This window comes from Tripterygium wilfordii, chromosome 4, assembly GCF_013401445.1.
Source record: "Tripterygium wilfordii isolate XIE 37 chromosome 4, ASM1340144v1, whole genome shotgun sequence".
Lineage (NCBI taxonomy): Eukaryota > Viridiplantae > Streptophyta > Magnoliopsida > Celastrales > Celastraceae > Tripterygium > Tripterygium wilfordii.
The window spans coordinates 1,816,483-1,831,790 of NC_052235.1; the positions used below are offsets into that span (position 1 = coordinate 1,816,483).

General features: G+C 37.0%; 2 protein-coding genes across 4 annotated transcripts; both read right to left on the bottom strand.

Moving 5' to 3' along the window:
• Positions 1-322: 322 nt before the first annotated feature.
• On the bottom strand, positions 323-7,083 carry LOC119997612 (serine/threonine protein phosphatase 2A 55 kDa regulatory subunit B beta isoform-like). Of its 2 annotated transcripts, none has more exons than XM_038844751.1 (14): positions 6,525-7,083; positions 6,014-6,117; positions 5,804-5,902; positions 5,560-5,679; positions 3,708-3,917; positions 3,515-3,606; positions 3,033-3,151; positions 2,498-2,621; positions 2,226-2,349; positions 1,871-1,939; positions 1,682-1,773; positions 1,510-1,587; positions 1,288-1,355; positions 323-1,086 (listed from the first exon to the last, which is right to left on the bottom strand). In XM_038844751.1, exons 1-14 carry the CDS (start codon positions 6,643-6,645, stop codon positions 950-952), a joined length of 1,557 nt encoding a protein of 518 aa, XP_038700679.1. In that variant the 5' UTR covers positions 6,646-7,083; the 3' UTR covers positions 323-949. The 2 variants fall into 2 exon arrangements, with proteins under 2 accessions (XP_038700679.1, XP_038700680.1); XM_038844752.1 differs by having other exon boundaries at positions 3,711-3,917; positions 6,525-7,081.
• Positions 7,084-7,429: 346 nt separating this feature from the next.
• On the bottom strand, positions 7,430-14,809 carry LOC119997613 (serine/threonine protein phosphatase 2A 55 kDa regulatory subunit B beta isoform-like). Of its 2 annotated transcripts, none has more exons than XM_038844754.1 (14): positions 14,299-14,809; positions 12,683-12,786; positions 12,478-12,576; positions 12,212-12,331; positions 10,872-11,069; positions 10,675-10,766; positions 10,221-10,339; positions 9,720-9,843; positions 9,446-9,569; positions 8,988-9,056; positions 8,804-8,895; positions 8,637-8,714; positions 8,403-8,470; positions 7,430-8,068 (listed from the first exon to the last, which is right to left on the bottom strand). In XM_038844754.1, the coding sequence occupies exons 1-14, from the start codon at positions 14,417-14,419 to the stop codon at positions 7,932-7,934; spliced, it is 1,545 nt and encodes a 514-aa protein (XP_038700682.1). In that variant the 5' UTR covers positions 14,420-14,809; the 3' UTR covers positions 7,430-7,931. The 2 variants fall into 2 exon arrangements, with proteins under 2 accessions (XP_038700682.1, XP_038700681.1); XM_038844753.1 differs by having other exon boundaries at positions 10,869-11,069.
• Between the last annotated feature and the right edge of the window lie 499 nt (positions 14,810-15,308).

Here is a 15,308-nt window from a genome sequence, read left to right on the forward strand (position 1 = left end):
TTTTCACAAAAAATGGTTTCCTTGAGTGAGGGAGGAGATTTGGAATGATTTAAACATATGAATCTCAAATCAATTCATTTTACACATTATTCTAGCACAAGTCTTAATTCTTAGTCGAAGCATTATCCTTGGGTCCTGTCACCGCAAAAGAAGAAAAAATTTCTGAAAAAACTGTAGTGTCTGTAATCACTATAATGAAGGTAGAAAGGTGGCAAAAACAGGTTTGGGAAAAGGAAAGGACAGCAAATAGTACCTACTTGCATAGGACAAGACTATTCAAAGGTTATTGCCTACTAGACTAGATTACCTTGGCAAGAGACCGTAGCAATAGTTCAACTTCCAGAAAACCGCACGACAAGTACTACATCCGAGAAAAGAAAATTAATAATGAAAAAAAAAGATAGGGAACAGAATCATCTTGCTGCAAAGACCAAAACAAACGGGAAAACTTTTGAGAGAAAGAATGGTTAGAATATCAAAATAACAATAATCATGATAATACATTGTTGAAGCCCTACGTATCAATGAGAATTGATGCATCCAAACAGCTCCCCCTCAAATTCGGGTCTAGACCTCCCACTTGCCTCAGGAGTAGCAGCACAGAAGCTTCTTTTTCGGATTGTTGAGGAGCTGAGCTAAAACGGCACTTTCTTTGACCTAAACAAAATAATACAAGGGCAGACTCGCATCTTCCTCGATGAAAGAATATGAATCAGTTAGGCACAGCCTGCCTGCCTGGTAGCGAATGCTAATGTCTTCCTTCATAATTTAACAAGAGTAACATCCAACCCCGGTGTCAAAATGGTGCTAGAATTCTAATTGGTAGCTGGGAGTATGATAATTGGCACAACTTGCTGTCACTCGCCGAGGAAGAAAGGCAAAGCAACCTTCACCGCAGGCAATGATTTGAGCATTGCCAAGCAAAAACAGAATTCCTTCCCACATCATCTTATGCATAGTACATGTAAAGGCTGTTTGAGGCAGCACATGCGAGTGCATTTTCAGTTGGATGCCATGCTAGATGTAGCAGCTTTGTTGAGAAATCAAAAGCGTTTCCGTTTGAATCACCTCCAGAGTTATCAGCACCTTTAATAGTTAGAAGGGAAAAGAAACCAAGATTAAAGTGATCCAATATCGTGACAGCGTGCACACACAATTCATATTATATCAATGTTATAAACAATAAAACATAATTTACTAACACCACTGACACTATCTGCCAGCAACCAGATGGAGTTATTAGACTTTGAGCACCATACATAAAGCGATATGGGAGCAAACACAAACCTCGCCTGAAACCACGAGATAGAGTGCCCAGAGATCTAGCAGGCCTTGATGGTGTTTGGACTTGCCTCCTGGGAATGCACATAGCACATTGTCAGCACATGAAAAGGTTCTAACTTCTAAGTCAATCGACATAGCAATATACAGTTTGATACAGCAGACAGATTCATCTTATGTCATTGAAAACGTACACACTCACTTTCTTCATGACATTCTTTGACATACCTCGTGGGATTTTTGCTGGCCTCCAATGTCGTGGCTTCTGTGCTTCCTTCAGAACAACCAAACACGCGGAACAGATTGCTGGACCCAATAAAAGTATAGTACCACAAGTAAGACTAGGGCACATTATAATTCCGAAAATAGTAAAAAAAAAAACATAATAAAGTTGAGCAACCTGTAGGAACCAGTTGCCACTCGAAGTCCATCTCCACTAAGACAACACTCAAACTTGTCAAAGATAGAATCATTTTCATACAAATCACAGAGCTGCACAAGATCAATTTTATTTGCATTAGATACATAATGAATCAGCTCCATTAAGCATACCTAATCTTAACAAGAGCCAGTTGGAAGAACAAATTACCTTAGGTCTCAAGTATTCATGAACCTGGAAAGTTGCAACCGGGCCAGAATCCATATTTATGTCCCACAACTATCAACATGCAAAACATTTGAGAGAACAAAAGTAGCAATAGAAACAAACATCAAATAAACTCCCTAGGGCAAAATCAAAATACTCCACAGATTATTGTCTTATCTGGTTTTATCATCTAAACACATAATCATCACCCACCCCATAAAGTAGGCCTACCAATTTCTTTGGAAAAATCATAAAGCACTCAGTACTTTCGTACCTAAAATGGAGCAACTAGAGAATAAAAATCAAAATGAGTTTTCCAGTCTCTTTGACAAATCAAACAGAATATCAAAGAGTCAACCTTGAGAGTCATGTAGTCTCGACTAAGTATATGCCTTCCATCCTTAGCAAACTTTAGATCCGAGATTGACGCAATAATTTCTGTGAAGAAGGACCTTGTGCCAGGCATCTCTGGCTGCTCAAACCTAAGCCATCAAAAGCTTTAATAAATATTTTGTTGGAGTATCGACAATAAATGTAGAAAAGAAAGTAACATATGACAAAGCTAGTTAACGGCATATGTGTATTGAACAAAAGGCCGAGGCTGCCAAAAAGAAAACATAAATCACCTACAATTTGCTATGACTATCACACAGAGCCGACTGTCGCATATCAATCAGACGGATTGAGCCCTTCGAACTACTATATGCTAACATGTTACAGTGAGTAGGGTGAAATTCTGCCGAAGTTATCACCTCTGCAAGTATGAATTTAACCATGTCAATAAAGGTCCAATGCTAATGGATATATAGGATGGCCCATTATACAATTAAAACATGTTGAAATTAGAGCAATCATCACGATTGAAACAGTCAACACTATGCAAAGAAGACGGGCCCAAAAAAAGAACACTAAAAGAGGGACAGTGAATAAGCAATATGGGCCTCAAACCAGCCACCCTGCAAAGATTGATCCAATCAAGAGAGAAAAGAAGATCACATGCATACAAGAAATGACATTATACCAAGCAAACAGAGAAGCCGGCTATATACCACTTGATCATTTTCATTGCAATCCTCGCCAATTTAAAATCCTTAAGCAACAACTAAACTTGAGGCATAACTCTATTCTAGCATTATAAATTCCATTCAGAGAGCTAGACTCGCACCAGTCAGATCCTCCATGTTTGCGGGCTTCACGTCAACAATATTGAAACTCTGACTGCTGATTTCCAGGTTCCAAAGATTTATTCGTAAATCGTCAGCTGATATAAAAGTCTCCCCGTCACTACAAAACAATGAAGAAAAAATTAACAAGCCATCACTGAATGCAATGAATGTGATAGCACAAAGTTAAGTTCTTCACAGATATCGTTTGTTTTAATAGAAAATGGAAATTTATAAATACAAAAAAAAAAACCCAGAATGGGCCAAGAAATATACAAGTCTTTCACCGTTAATGTACTAAATATAGATAACTAAAATCCTTAAATAAGCCCCAAAATTACCAGGTTAATGCCAATAACAAATACATAGTATTAATACCACTCAAATCCCATCCAAGAGAAATTCACAAAATGAACATCCAGTAAGAATACAAACCCAACACAAAAAAGAATGGCATGAAACATAATGGTCTTAATAAATGTACCTGTTATTAGAAATGGAATTAATGTGATAGTCATGGGCATGGGCATATATTCTTCGACACCTAGCCACAAGGCTCATCTCAAGACTAGTCACCTAAATTAAAAAAAAAAATTAATTGCTGATTAAGAAAGCAAGAAATAACTATTTCAGTTATGAATACTCAAAGAAGATATGAATAAGAGATCGGGTACAACTACCGTTGGCAACCGCAAAGAAGGGATGCCCCCGGATGGAAACTCAAAATCACAGCTTGAATGACCAACACGTTTCTCTGTGCACTTTCCATTCGCAATACAAGGTTTCAAGCTGGTTGATGTACTTGACCCAACAATAGGAACATTTCCCACATCGTTCACAGGGTCCATGTTCATGTCACATACTTTCTTAACCTTCTTCTCTTGAACCTTTCCAGCATCAAAAGTCAATGCATTAGAAACACAGCATTTTTTAGAGCCACTCCTAACTTTTAAAACAAAGAAAAAAAAAGTGGCCATAGTATACTGGACTTGCATTATTCCGTCACTTAAATCTTACCACCTATACCGACATTCCTATCACAGTGTTGTGCTAAAATCCAAATACCCACAAGCAAAGCACCAAATAGGTTGATAGAATCAAGCACCCAACACCAAATAAGCAAGTAAATCAAGCAAAATAAGAAAGAGACACGAGATTTATGTGGTTCGGTATAAAGCCTATGTCCACGGGTGGTAGATATTGTTTGCACTATGTTGAAGAAGAGAAACAAAGTGGAGAATCCACCAATACAACAATATCTAGCTCTCTCTCACTCAAAACTCAAAAGTGTGTATTCGCTCTCAAAAGGGCGGCTCTCAAGTGTTTGCGCAAATTAGGGTTGAAAACCCTTACAAAAATGTATTCAACAAAGCTGGGTCGCGTGCAAGTCCCGATAGGTGTCCGGACAGTTGAACATCTGCCAGGATCCTGTCCGGACAAGAAAACTGCACTCCACAAACAAGTGCTGTCCGGACAGCACCTTAAGGGTGTCCGAACAGCTACACCAGGTATCAGCATACTGAATTCTGCAGACTACGAGCCAAAAAACCACACACATCACTATAGGAATCTCAAAAAGGCCATTTTTCATTAGATCTAAGTTCACCACAACAGGTGGCCTCACAACTCTAATTTGATTGACTAGGAGGTATAACTATGCCCACAACTATCTCCACCATAGGGAAAATATTCAAAATGCTTTCCAGACTTCATGTAAAAACCTCCAAGCTAAAACAAAAAAGGGATTTCACTCCAAACCTTCCTCACATTTTTAGCATGAAGGGCCATCCACCTTTACCCCACCCCTTCACTGCTGAGCATATGCCAAGGTCACTATAGTCTAGAACTTCCATAGTCAGATTTTACACAAAGACATTTCCTTGACTTGGGTCATTCAACCGCTATTGGCTGCGTTCTTCTAGATCCTTTGTAAGAACTTTCTGGAAATGATTAAATATATATTCAATGAAAAGTAACCTTAAGCATTGATATTGCTATAAAGAGATGCAAAAAGTTTGTAGAAGGGACTGCTTAATGTAAAGAACACATAAATCATTCCATAGCAACCCAAACAGCATATGCAAAGACAAACTCTTAAGGTATCAAAACATGTGTTTTTATTACCAAATGCATGTCTCGCAGCCACAAAGAATAGCGTAGCGATAACATCATTATGAGTCGCTATATTTAAACATTTACTTTTTTAAGGAAGACAAACGTTTTCCACTGAAAACAATCTTAACAAGTCATAACGTTGCCACCCGGTTGTCCTCCACTGGAGCCCTGAAAAGTGACCAATGAAAGCAGTTGCCTTCCACGACCAGTAAATAAAAATTTGGAACAAGCAACATTGCATTCTAGGAATAAAATGACTTCACCAAAGTTAAATGTCACAAATATCATACAGAAAATGTTCCATTCCAAAAAAAATATCATACGAAAAATGTCAGGGACAAATGGTAACATTAGCATCCAACTATAAACTTATTGCTAATTCATTAAAAAAAAGTCCAAATACGCTGCCTATACCTTCCAAAATTTGATGGTTTTATCATTAGTTGAAAGAAGAAATAGGGCGCCATTGGCTGATTGACACCATCTAATTTTATTGATTTTCTCCTCAATTTCCAAGCTCTTAAGATAATCAAACTGCATTAAAGATAAAAGAAAAGATAGTCAATTTGAAAATCCCAAATCCACAATTTCTAGTTCAAAATCCACCCAGTAAGCCCAGGAAATTTTTTAAAAATGGAAAATGAATGAATAAAATTACTTCAGGCTCATGGCTTTGAAACTCTGTTTTATAGCGGAATTCAGGATGCCTATTGATTGGGTGGTCCATCCTCTCTAGATCTCTTCGACTTCCATCATGCTGCGGATTGTAAGTTCACATAATCAACTAGTATTACAATAGTATGGTATGCAAAAACACATAAAAGAAAATGCTGACTAAAATGTACAACCAAATAGTGACATAACATACATCTCTCATATCTGTTCTTTCAAATAAAACAACCCGACCTCCGCGATCTCCAGTGGCAAGGTGATCCCCAGTACTATCAAATTCAATGGCGGAAATAATATCAACTGCAAACCGAACATCCAGTACACAATGTGAGCTGGGGAAAACTGTAAAAGCGTTAAATTAGCCTCAACAAGTGAGACAATTCTCATCACAACAGCAAACTAGTAAATCAAAAGAGCCTTGGCCAGAGATGTATATCACAAATTAATTAGTTCATTCAGTTCCTAACTTCCAATTGGAAGTCCTATGATTATGGCACTATAACTCATTCCAATTCAACCCAAGGTTAACGATCCACTCGGTATACAAATTTCAAGTGAGATAAATTCGTCACAGCCGAATCTATACTTGCGGAAACATTTAATATTACTACAACAATTTGGTAAGTAGTAAAGCAAAAGACGGAATACTAAAATCAATCCCCAACAAGAGTAAAGAAAAAATGACATCGAACTGTCAAAGATTGCACCTTCCTGTACTTCCTCCCCGGCAGCCCGTTCGCCAAAAACCTGAGAGAATTTCCACTCCAGAGGCTCCGGCCCGCAAGCCGTACTCGCCGCAGCTTCTTCTACACCGTTTCCGCCGTTCATTCTCGACAAATCTTGTTTGACCGAATTCACAATGAAAGTAACACAGCGATCGATCTGATCGTCAGATTCACAACGATAACATCACGGATTCGATACAATCTCCTTAGTAAATGAAATATCTTCACTATCATCCATTATAACTAGAAACACACATCTTGAACAAGAACGAGATTCCTCTTACACGCAGACTTACACACACTCTCTATACTTGTCTATTCCTCCGGAGAAACACAAATTAACGAGATTTACACAAACTCGGATCGAAACACCGACGAGATTTTCACACTCTCCCAGTTAATTTTATCTCCTTTTGGACCTTTTCTGTATGTAATATGAGAAAGAGAGAGAGACAAGGAAAAAAAACCTATATAATGTTCCGAGAACAAGAAAAATTGGAAGATAATGGCGAATACGCAGATGCACAGTAGCTGTTCGGCTTTGATTATTAGCTCTCGCTAGTAATAATACTTTCTTTCTTTTTTTTGTTGAGAAAAAAATTAAGATGGGAAATAATTCCTTTTTATGTTGATTTTTATTGAAAGTGACATGAATATATTCAATATTTGATCAAGTCTAAAGATGAGCTTAGGATGTTTTTGGTGTAGATTACAACGATTCGAAGCTGCTTGAAAAACAAAATAGAAGTAAAAGGAAAAATAAAATAGCATTGTTTTAGGATTGTTAATTACCTTAAGCTACAGTAAAATTTACAACATTCTGACTAATAAGAGATGGTGGCAATAATTGAACTTTCAAGAGGAAAGATTTAACAAACCCTAAAAGCTTTTGAAGAGGAGAAAGAATGGTTAGAATATAAACTAACAATAATCATGAGAAAGTTTCACAAGACTTGGATTGTATACATTTGAAGCCCTAATTATCAATGAGAATTGATGCATCAAAACAGCTCCCCCTCCCAGATTCAGGCTTTAGAACCTCCGCAGCACCAGTATTTAGAAGCTTTTGTTCCAGTTGTTGGGGAGCTAAGACTGACGTTTTCTTTGACCTAAACAAAATAATACAATGGCAGAAGTTCTTCTTCCTTGATGAAAGAATATAATCAGTAAGGCACTGCCAGCCTGGTAGCAAACGCTAAGGCCTTCCTTGATAATTCAACAAGAGCAACATCGAACACGAGTGGTAAAATGGGATAGAATTCTAATGGGAGTCTGATGATCGGCACAACTTCCACTGTCACTTGCTGAGGAAGTGAGGCAAGTGAACCTTCAATGGAGGCAATGATTTGAGCTTTTCCAAGCGAAAAAAAGAATCTGTCCCATGTCATCTTATGCATAATACATATAAAGGCTGTTAGAGGCAGCACAAGCAAGTGAGTTTTCAGTCGGATGCCATGCAAGATGTAGCAGCTTTGTTGAGAAATCATAAGCATTTCCATTTGAATCAACTCCAGAATTATCCGCACCTTAAACAGTTAAAAAGAGAAAAGAAAAGGGAACATTAAGTTAATCCAATATCATAACAGTGTTCACAAACTAAAAGAGCCCTATCAAAAAGGAGCTAATGAAATGATGAAATCAATAATAATAGTAGCACAATTGGTAATTCTGGCTTCTTTTTTCTTTTCTTCGGAGCAAAAAATAGCTCAAAAATATTTTGAGCTAGTGTGTCTGTTGTACGAATGATATGATCACCAACACTATTCCTAATTTCCTATTATACCAATGTTATAAAGAATAAAACATAATTTAATAACACCACTGACACAGATATAAAGCAGTATTGGAGCAAACACAAACCTCGCCTGAAACCACGAGATAGATTGCCCAGAGATCTAGCAGGCCTTGATGGTGTTTGGACTTGTCTCCTGGGAATGCATTACACATTGTCATCACATCAAAAGATTTCCCCGTCAATCAACATGGCAATATTCAGTTTGATGCAAAACAACATGCAGACAGATCCTTCTTATTTCATTATTGAAAGCATACACCTTCCGTCTCTTCCTAATTCGTATACATTCTGTGACATACCTCATGGGATTTTTGCTGGCTTCCAATGTCGTTGCTTCTGTGCTTCCTTCTGAACAACCAAACACACGGAACAGATTGCTGGAATCACAGAAAGTATAATACCATAAGTAAGACTTAGGCACCTTCTAATCATGATGATAGTAAAAATAAGAGATGGTCAAGCAAACCTGTAGGAGCCAGTTGCAACTCGAAGTCCATCTCCACTAAGACAACACTCAAACTTGTCAAAGATAGAATCATTTTCATACAAATCACAGAGCTGCAACATCAATAAATAATTTACATTAGACACGTAATCTATCGGTTCCATCAAGCATTACCTAATCTTAACAAAAGCCAGATGGACATTACCTTAGGTCTCAAGTGTTCATGAACTTGGAAAGTTGCAACAGGGCCAGAATCCATATTCATGTCCCACAACTGTCAACCAATCAACCATACATGCAAAAAATTTGAGGGAAGAGAAGCAGCAACAGAAAGGAAAAGCTACATTGCCGAGGGAAATCAAAATACTCTACCAGGTTGTTTCATCTGTTTTTATCATCTAAACAAATTATCATCACCATCCCCATAAACTACACCTACGTTTTCATTGGAAATTGAGGCAAAAATCTCAAGAGATTAGGTTTTCCTAGAAGTTAGACGCGGTCATCCACTCACATAAACCAGATGATCAGAAAAATCATAAAGCACTCCGCATTTTCATACCTAAAATGGAGCGCTGCAGAGTAAACTACAAAATATGATTTTTGTAATTTATCTTTAACAGATCAAGCACAGTATTAAAACCATATGTTAAAATAGTCAACCTTGAGAGTCATGTAGTCACGACTAAGTATATGCCTTCCATCCTTGGAAAACTTTATATCCGAGATTGAGGCAATTATTTCAGTGAAAAAGGACCTTGTGCCAGGCCCCTCCGGCTGCTCGAACCTAAAGCATCAAAAGGTTTGATAAATTGTTTGTTGGAGGATAGCCAAATGAAGCACCAAAGTATCATATGACAAAGCTAGTGAATGATATATGTGTGTTGAACAAAAGGCCTAGCAAGCTGCCAAAAAGAAAAAACCATAAATCACCTACAATTTGCAATGACTATCACATAGAGCCGATTGTCGCATATCAATCAGTCGGATAGAGCCTTTCGAACTGCTATATGCTAACGTATTGCAGTGGGTAGGGTGAAATTCTGCCGAAGTTATCACCTCTGCAAGTATGAACTTAACTTTGTCAATAAAGGTACAATGCTATGAATACATCCAGGATGAACTATTAAACGGTCAAAACAAAGTTGAAATTAGAGCAACTATCATGACTCGATCTGTCTAACACTGAGTAAAGTAGAGGGATAAGCAATATACGCCTCCAATCAGTCACCCACCAACAATGGAGATTTAATCAAGAAAGAAAAGAAATGCACATGCACATGCACACAAGAAATGACAATATACCAAGCAAAACATATTACTCATTTTAATTACCATACTCACTAATTTAAAATCGTAAAGCAACAACTGAATTTAGAGGCATAAAAGCTCTATTTAACATTATTAAAAAACGCCCTTCAGATAGCCAGAATCGCACCAGTCAGATCCTCCATGTTTGTAGGCTTTACATCAACAATATTAAAACTCTGATTGCTAATTCCCAAGTTCCAAAGATTTACTCGCAAATCATCAGCCGATATAAAAGTCTCTCCATCACTACAAAAGAGCAAACAAAAATATACCAATTTATCAGTAAATACAATGAATGTGATAGAACGAAGTTATGCTTTTCATAGTCAGAACTCATTAGCGGTTTCATACACAGTTTATGCACTCAATAAAGATTACTAAAATTACCAGCATAATGCCAAGAACAAATACATAATAATACCACTCAAACCCCATCCAAAAGTTATTCACAGAAAGAATTCCAGCAAGAATACAAACCCAACACATATAAACAAACAAATCAAAAGGCAACTTGTAGCCAAAACAAAATTAAAACAAGAAAGGCACGAATCATAATAGTCCTAGACTCCTAATAAATGTACCTGTTATTAGAAATGGAATTGATGTGATAGTCATGGGCATGGGCATATATTCTTCGACACCTCGGCACAAGGCTCATCTCATGACTAGTCACCTAAATGTCAAAATTGTGCGGATCAATAAAGCAATAAATAACTATTTCAGATACACTATTATGAATACTCCAATAAAATATGCATAAGAGATCTGGTACAACTACCGTAGGCAAACGCAAAAATGGGATACCCCCAGATGGAAACTCAAAATCAGCACTTGAATGACCAATGGGTTTCTCTGTGTATTCTCCATTTGGTTTCGAGAGGGTTGACGTACTTGAATCAGCAATAGGACCATTTCCTGAAGATTTCATAGGGTCCACGTTCATATCACATATTTTCTTAACCTTCTTCTCTTGAACCTTTCCAACATCAAAAGCCAATGCATTAAAAACACTGCATTTTCAGCACCATTTATTCCTAAATTTATTTTTTAAAAAAAAGAAAAAGAAAGAAAAGAGTGGAAAAATATGTTACTTATAATCCTTCTTAAATAAATCATTCTACCTGTAACAACCGCTAGGCCATGGCTTTAGAAGACTCACTAAGAGGCCTTTTTTATTAGATAATCATCCCAAGAGTTGGTTAAGTTTGCTACTGAAGGAAGCCTCACAATTCTAATTTGATTGAAAGGGGGTATAACTATGGCCAGAACTATCTACACTCTTGGAAAAATGTTAAACAGTGCTTTCAAAACTGCACTGTGAAAAAACTCCAAGCTAAAAGAACAATGAGCTTATATTCAAAACTCTCAACTCTTAAGCATTAGGGGCCATCAAACTTTACCACACCCCTTCACTGCTTAGCATATGCCAAGGCCAGCACACAAAGGCCATTTTTTACTTGGGTCATTCAAATGTTGTTGGCCTCTGTCTTAAAAGATCATTCATAAGAATTAAGAACATTCTCACAATGACTGAAAATATATTCAACGAAAACTAATCTTGTGCATGAGTGCATCAATATCACTATAAAACAATGCAAAAAGTTGGTAGGAGTGACTGCGTAACATAAGAATACATAAGTCATTCCATAAGAACCCAAGCAGTATATCCAAAGCGAGTTTTAAGTTATCAGAGTATGTGTTCCCTTATTTCTAAAAGCTTGTCTAGCAGCCACAAACAAGAGCAATATCACCGTTATGAGATGACTTGTTTCTACAACTGTTGTCCAAGAAAATGTTTTCAAATTGGATAAAATTGCTTCAATCTTAACAAGGCATCACATAGCCACCCAGTTGTCCTCCACTGGAGGCCTGAAAAGTGAACCAATGAAAGCAATAGCTTTCTGTGGCACTTGAATCAAATTTCGAACATGCAAAACATTGCACTATAGGGGGAAAATGAGTAGTTCAAAAAATTTATATGCCACAAATATCATTCATAAAATGTTCCATTCAACTAAATATCATACAAAAAATGTCAGATACTCATGATAACATGAAGGTCCAACTAGAAACTCATGGCTGATTCATTAAGAGAATCTAAACTACACGGCTTCATACCTTCCAAAATTTGATGGTTTTGTCATTAGTCGAAAGAAGAAACAGGGCGCCGTTGGCTGACTGACACCATCTAATTTTATTGATTTTCTCTTCAATTTCCAAGCTCTTGAGATAATCAAACTGCAGTAGAGATAAAGAAGCGTATTTTTTTGTCATTGATAGAAGCAAAGATAGCCACTTATAAAACCTCAAATCCAAATTCTTAAATTTAAAAATCAATCACAATAAGCTCAAGATAATTTGAAAAATGCATAAAGAAAAGTTACCTCAGGCTCATGGCTTTGAAACTCTGTCTTATAGCGAAACTCAGGATGCCTACTGATTGAGTAATCCATCCTCTCTAGATCTCTCCGATTTCCACCATGCTGCGCATCATAAGTTTGTGCCATCAACTTGTGTTGCAGTAGCATAGTATGACAAATAAAAGAAAATGCTTACTAAAATGAACTACCAAACAGTGACATAACATACATCTCTTGTATCTGTCCTTTCAAATAAAACAACCCGACCTCCGCGATCTCCAGTGGCAAGGTGATCCCCGGTTCTATCAAATTCAATGGCAGAAATAATATCAACTGCAAACAGCACAGCCAGAACACAAAGTGAGCTGGAGCAAAAGCCTTAAATTAGCTTCAACAAGAGAGACAGCTCTCATTAGTTTTAATTGAATAAAGAGACAATTCTGATTACAACAGAAAACTAATAAATCAAAGGAGCCTTGGCCAGTAATATGTATCCAAAATTACTTTATGTTCATTAAAATTTCACTCTCTTGAGTAGGAGACAGAGGAATGCAGAAACTGCTCATTCCTGAATTAGAAACCAGCAGCAGACAATGACAATCTGAAATAACATCCTACAAGCAGTACTTGGTGTAGTTTCGGGTTTGCACCTTCTTAGTGCTTTCAATAAAGTTTTGCATTAAAAAAACATGCTTTAAGCAAAATAGCTCTCAAGTCCTGGCACTTATCCACCAATTAGCGAGGAAAAACATTGACTCAGTGATGCAACTGCTACAATGGCACAATTCTCAGCTTGAGCTATTTGATAGTTGTGCTGGAGTACAATCAATTCGGCTCATTCCATTGCCCAGATAGTTGAGATTCCCATAACTCAGTTTCAAAATGCTGGAGCCCCAAAAGAATGGGACAACTAATTGATCTAGTGAGTTGACCTCCTGATCAGTATGATGTTGATCTCTACCTGATAGCCACACTCACATATACATATCATGCGTTCTTGGACTGAATAGCATTTTAAACCTTCTTTCCATGTTAAATCGTCAATATGCATATTTTAGTATGTTCAACGATCTTGTCATAGTTTCATATTAAAATCACTCAACTACACAAGTTGATACCATTCGCAGTCCAGCAGTATTAAGTAAACCAATCCTTTGCTAATGGTCGTATCCGAGCAGTACCCTGTCATTGCATCAATAATAAACCCTCCAGTAGAAAATTCACTATGGAAACCAACCTCTTTACTAGAATAATTATTATTAGACTGTTCTAATGTCAATATCATGAATACTGTCCAATCAACATAGCAAATATCAAAACTCAGTCAGCAGCAAAATAGCTTAAAACCCCGTCATGGGAAAACAAAGACATTGCAAACAAACATGAAACCTCTTATACATAGTGACTATATAAATCCATAATCGTCTATGGTGCATGTAAAATCCATCTCTTAGATGTACGGAAACAGTTAGATGCTTTTTCTACCACAATATAAGACCTTGGAGTAATGTACTCCAAAGAAAACTAAAAAAATGCATCATATATACAGCCCCAATATTGGTAAACCAAAATTTCAGCTGCAACATCTCCCAAATTGATCAAACACCTTGCATCACGCTCCTAAATCCATGTGGAAAATATCTAAGATATCTCACACCAATTCAACCCGAGGTAAAAGATCCACTCAGTGCACAAATTTTAGTTGAAATAAATTTGCCACCACCGAACTTATAATTGCAGTCACATCAAAAATAATTTCAACAATTTGAACAAAAGACAAAACACTTAAATCAAACCCTAACAAAAATAAGAAAAAAAAGGAAACCAAAAGCTCAAAGATCGCACCTTCCTGCACTTCCTCCCCTACAGTCCGTTCGCCAAAAACCTGAGAGAATTTCCACTTCAACGTCTGTGGCGCTTCAGCGGGACCAGCCGCAGCTTCTTCTCCACCTTTTCCGCCGTTCATTTTCAGCAAATCTTGTTTGACCGAATTCACAATGAAATCCGCCAGAAGTGACACACCAATCGATCTGATACTCCAGATTCACAACGATAACATCACGGATTCGATGCAATCTCCTTATAAAAAGCAATATCTTCACTATCATCCATTACGTACAGAAATACACATATTGAACAAGAGCGAGATTCCTCCTACACGAACACATACACGTTCTCCCTACTATCTATTTCCCCGGAAAAAAGAAAACACAAATCAACGAGATTTGACAGAAACAGACAATCACAGGTAAAATCAGATTGAAACGCCGATGAGATTTACACACTCTCTCAGTTAATTCTCTTTTCCTCTGTATGTGATACGAGAGAGAGAGAGAGAGAGAGAGAGAGAGAGAGAGAATTTGGAAGATAATGGCGAAGTAGGAGATGCACAGTAGATTTTTGGGTAATTATTATTCGCTCTCTCGCTAATAATAATAGTTTACTAATATTATTGCCTATATTTATTTATTTATTTGTTGTAAAAATGAACAATGGAAATAATAATTATTATTATTTTATATTAAAGTGACATGAATATATTCAATATTTGAGATGTTGTCGACTTAGGATGTGTTTGGCGAAGATTACAATGATCCCGAAGCTGCTTTAATCCAAAATGGTATAAAGAACCTACCAAAAGAATGAGAGATGTTAAAAAGTAACCATTACATTTTTTAGCCTAAATGCCATAAGCACATTAATTTTGTTCTTTTTAAGGAATTGTTGAATACGGTAAGCTTTCCAGTAATTGGGCATGATGGTAAGAGAACAGCAGGAGAAGCTTTTTGTACTGCAGCCTGATTTTGCAGCAGCTGAATGCTTATTTATCCTTCCCTTCAAGGTTGATAGAAGCT

Bases quoted from the DNA above. Each gene is read 5' to 3' on its own strand.
- LOC119997613 (XM_038844753.1), bottom strand. From the start codon at position 14,419: ATGAACGGCGGAAAAGGTGGAGAAGAAGCTGCGGCTGGTCCCGCTGAA. The intron at 10,340-10,674 runs GTACATTTATTA...GCTCTTTTGTAG, and splicing joins AATTCCATTTCTAATAACAG to TGATGGAGAGACTTTTATAT. The intron at 9,844-10,220 runs GTGCGATTCTGG...TCATACTTGCAG, and splicing joins AAACATGGAGGATCTGACTG to AGGTGATAACTTCGGCAGAA.
- LOC119997612 (XM_038844751.1), bottom strand. From the start codon at position 6,645: ATGAACGGCGGAAACGGTGTAGAAGAAGCTGCGGCGAGTACGGCTTGC. The intron at 3,918-5,559 runs GTATAGGCAGCG...GATGCTGGAAAG, and splicing joins AAACCATCAAATTTTGGAAG to GTTCAAGAGAAGAAGGTTAA. The intron at 2,622-3,032 runs GTGCGAGTCTAG...TCATACTTGCAG, and splicing joins AAACATGGAGGATCTGACTG to AGGTGATAACTTCGGCAGAA.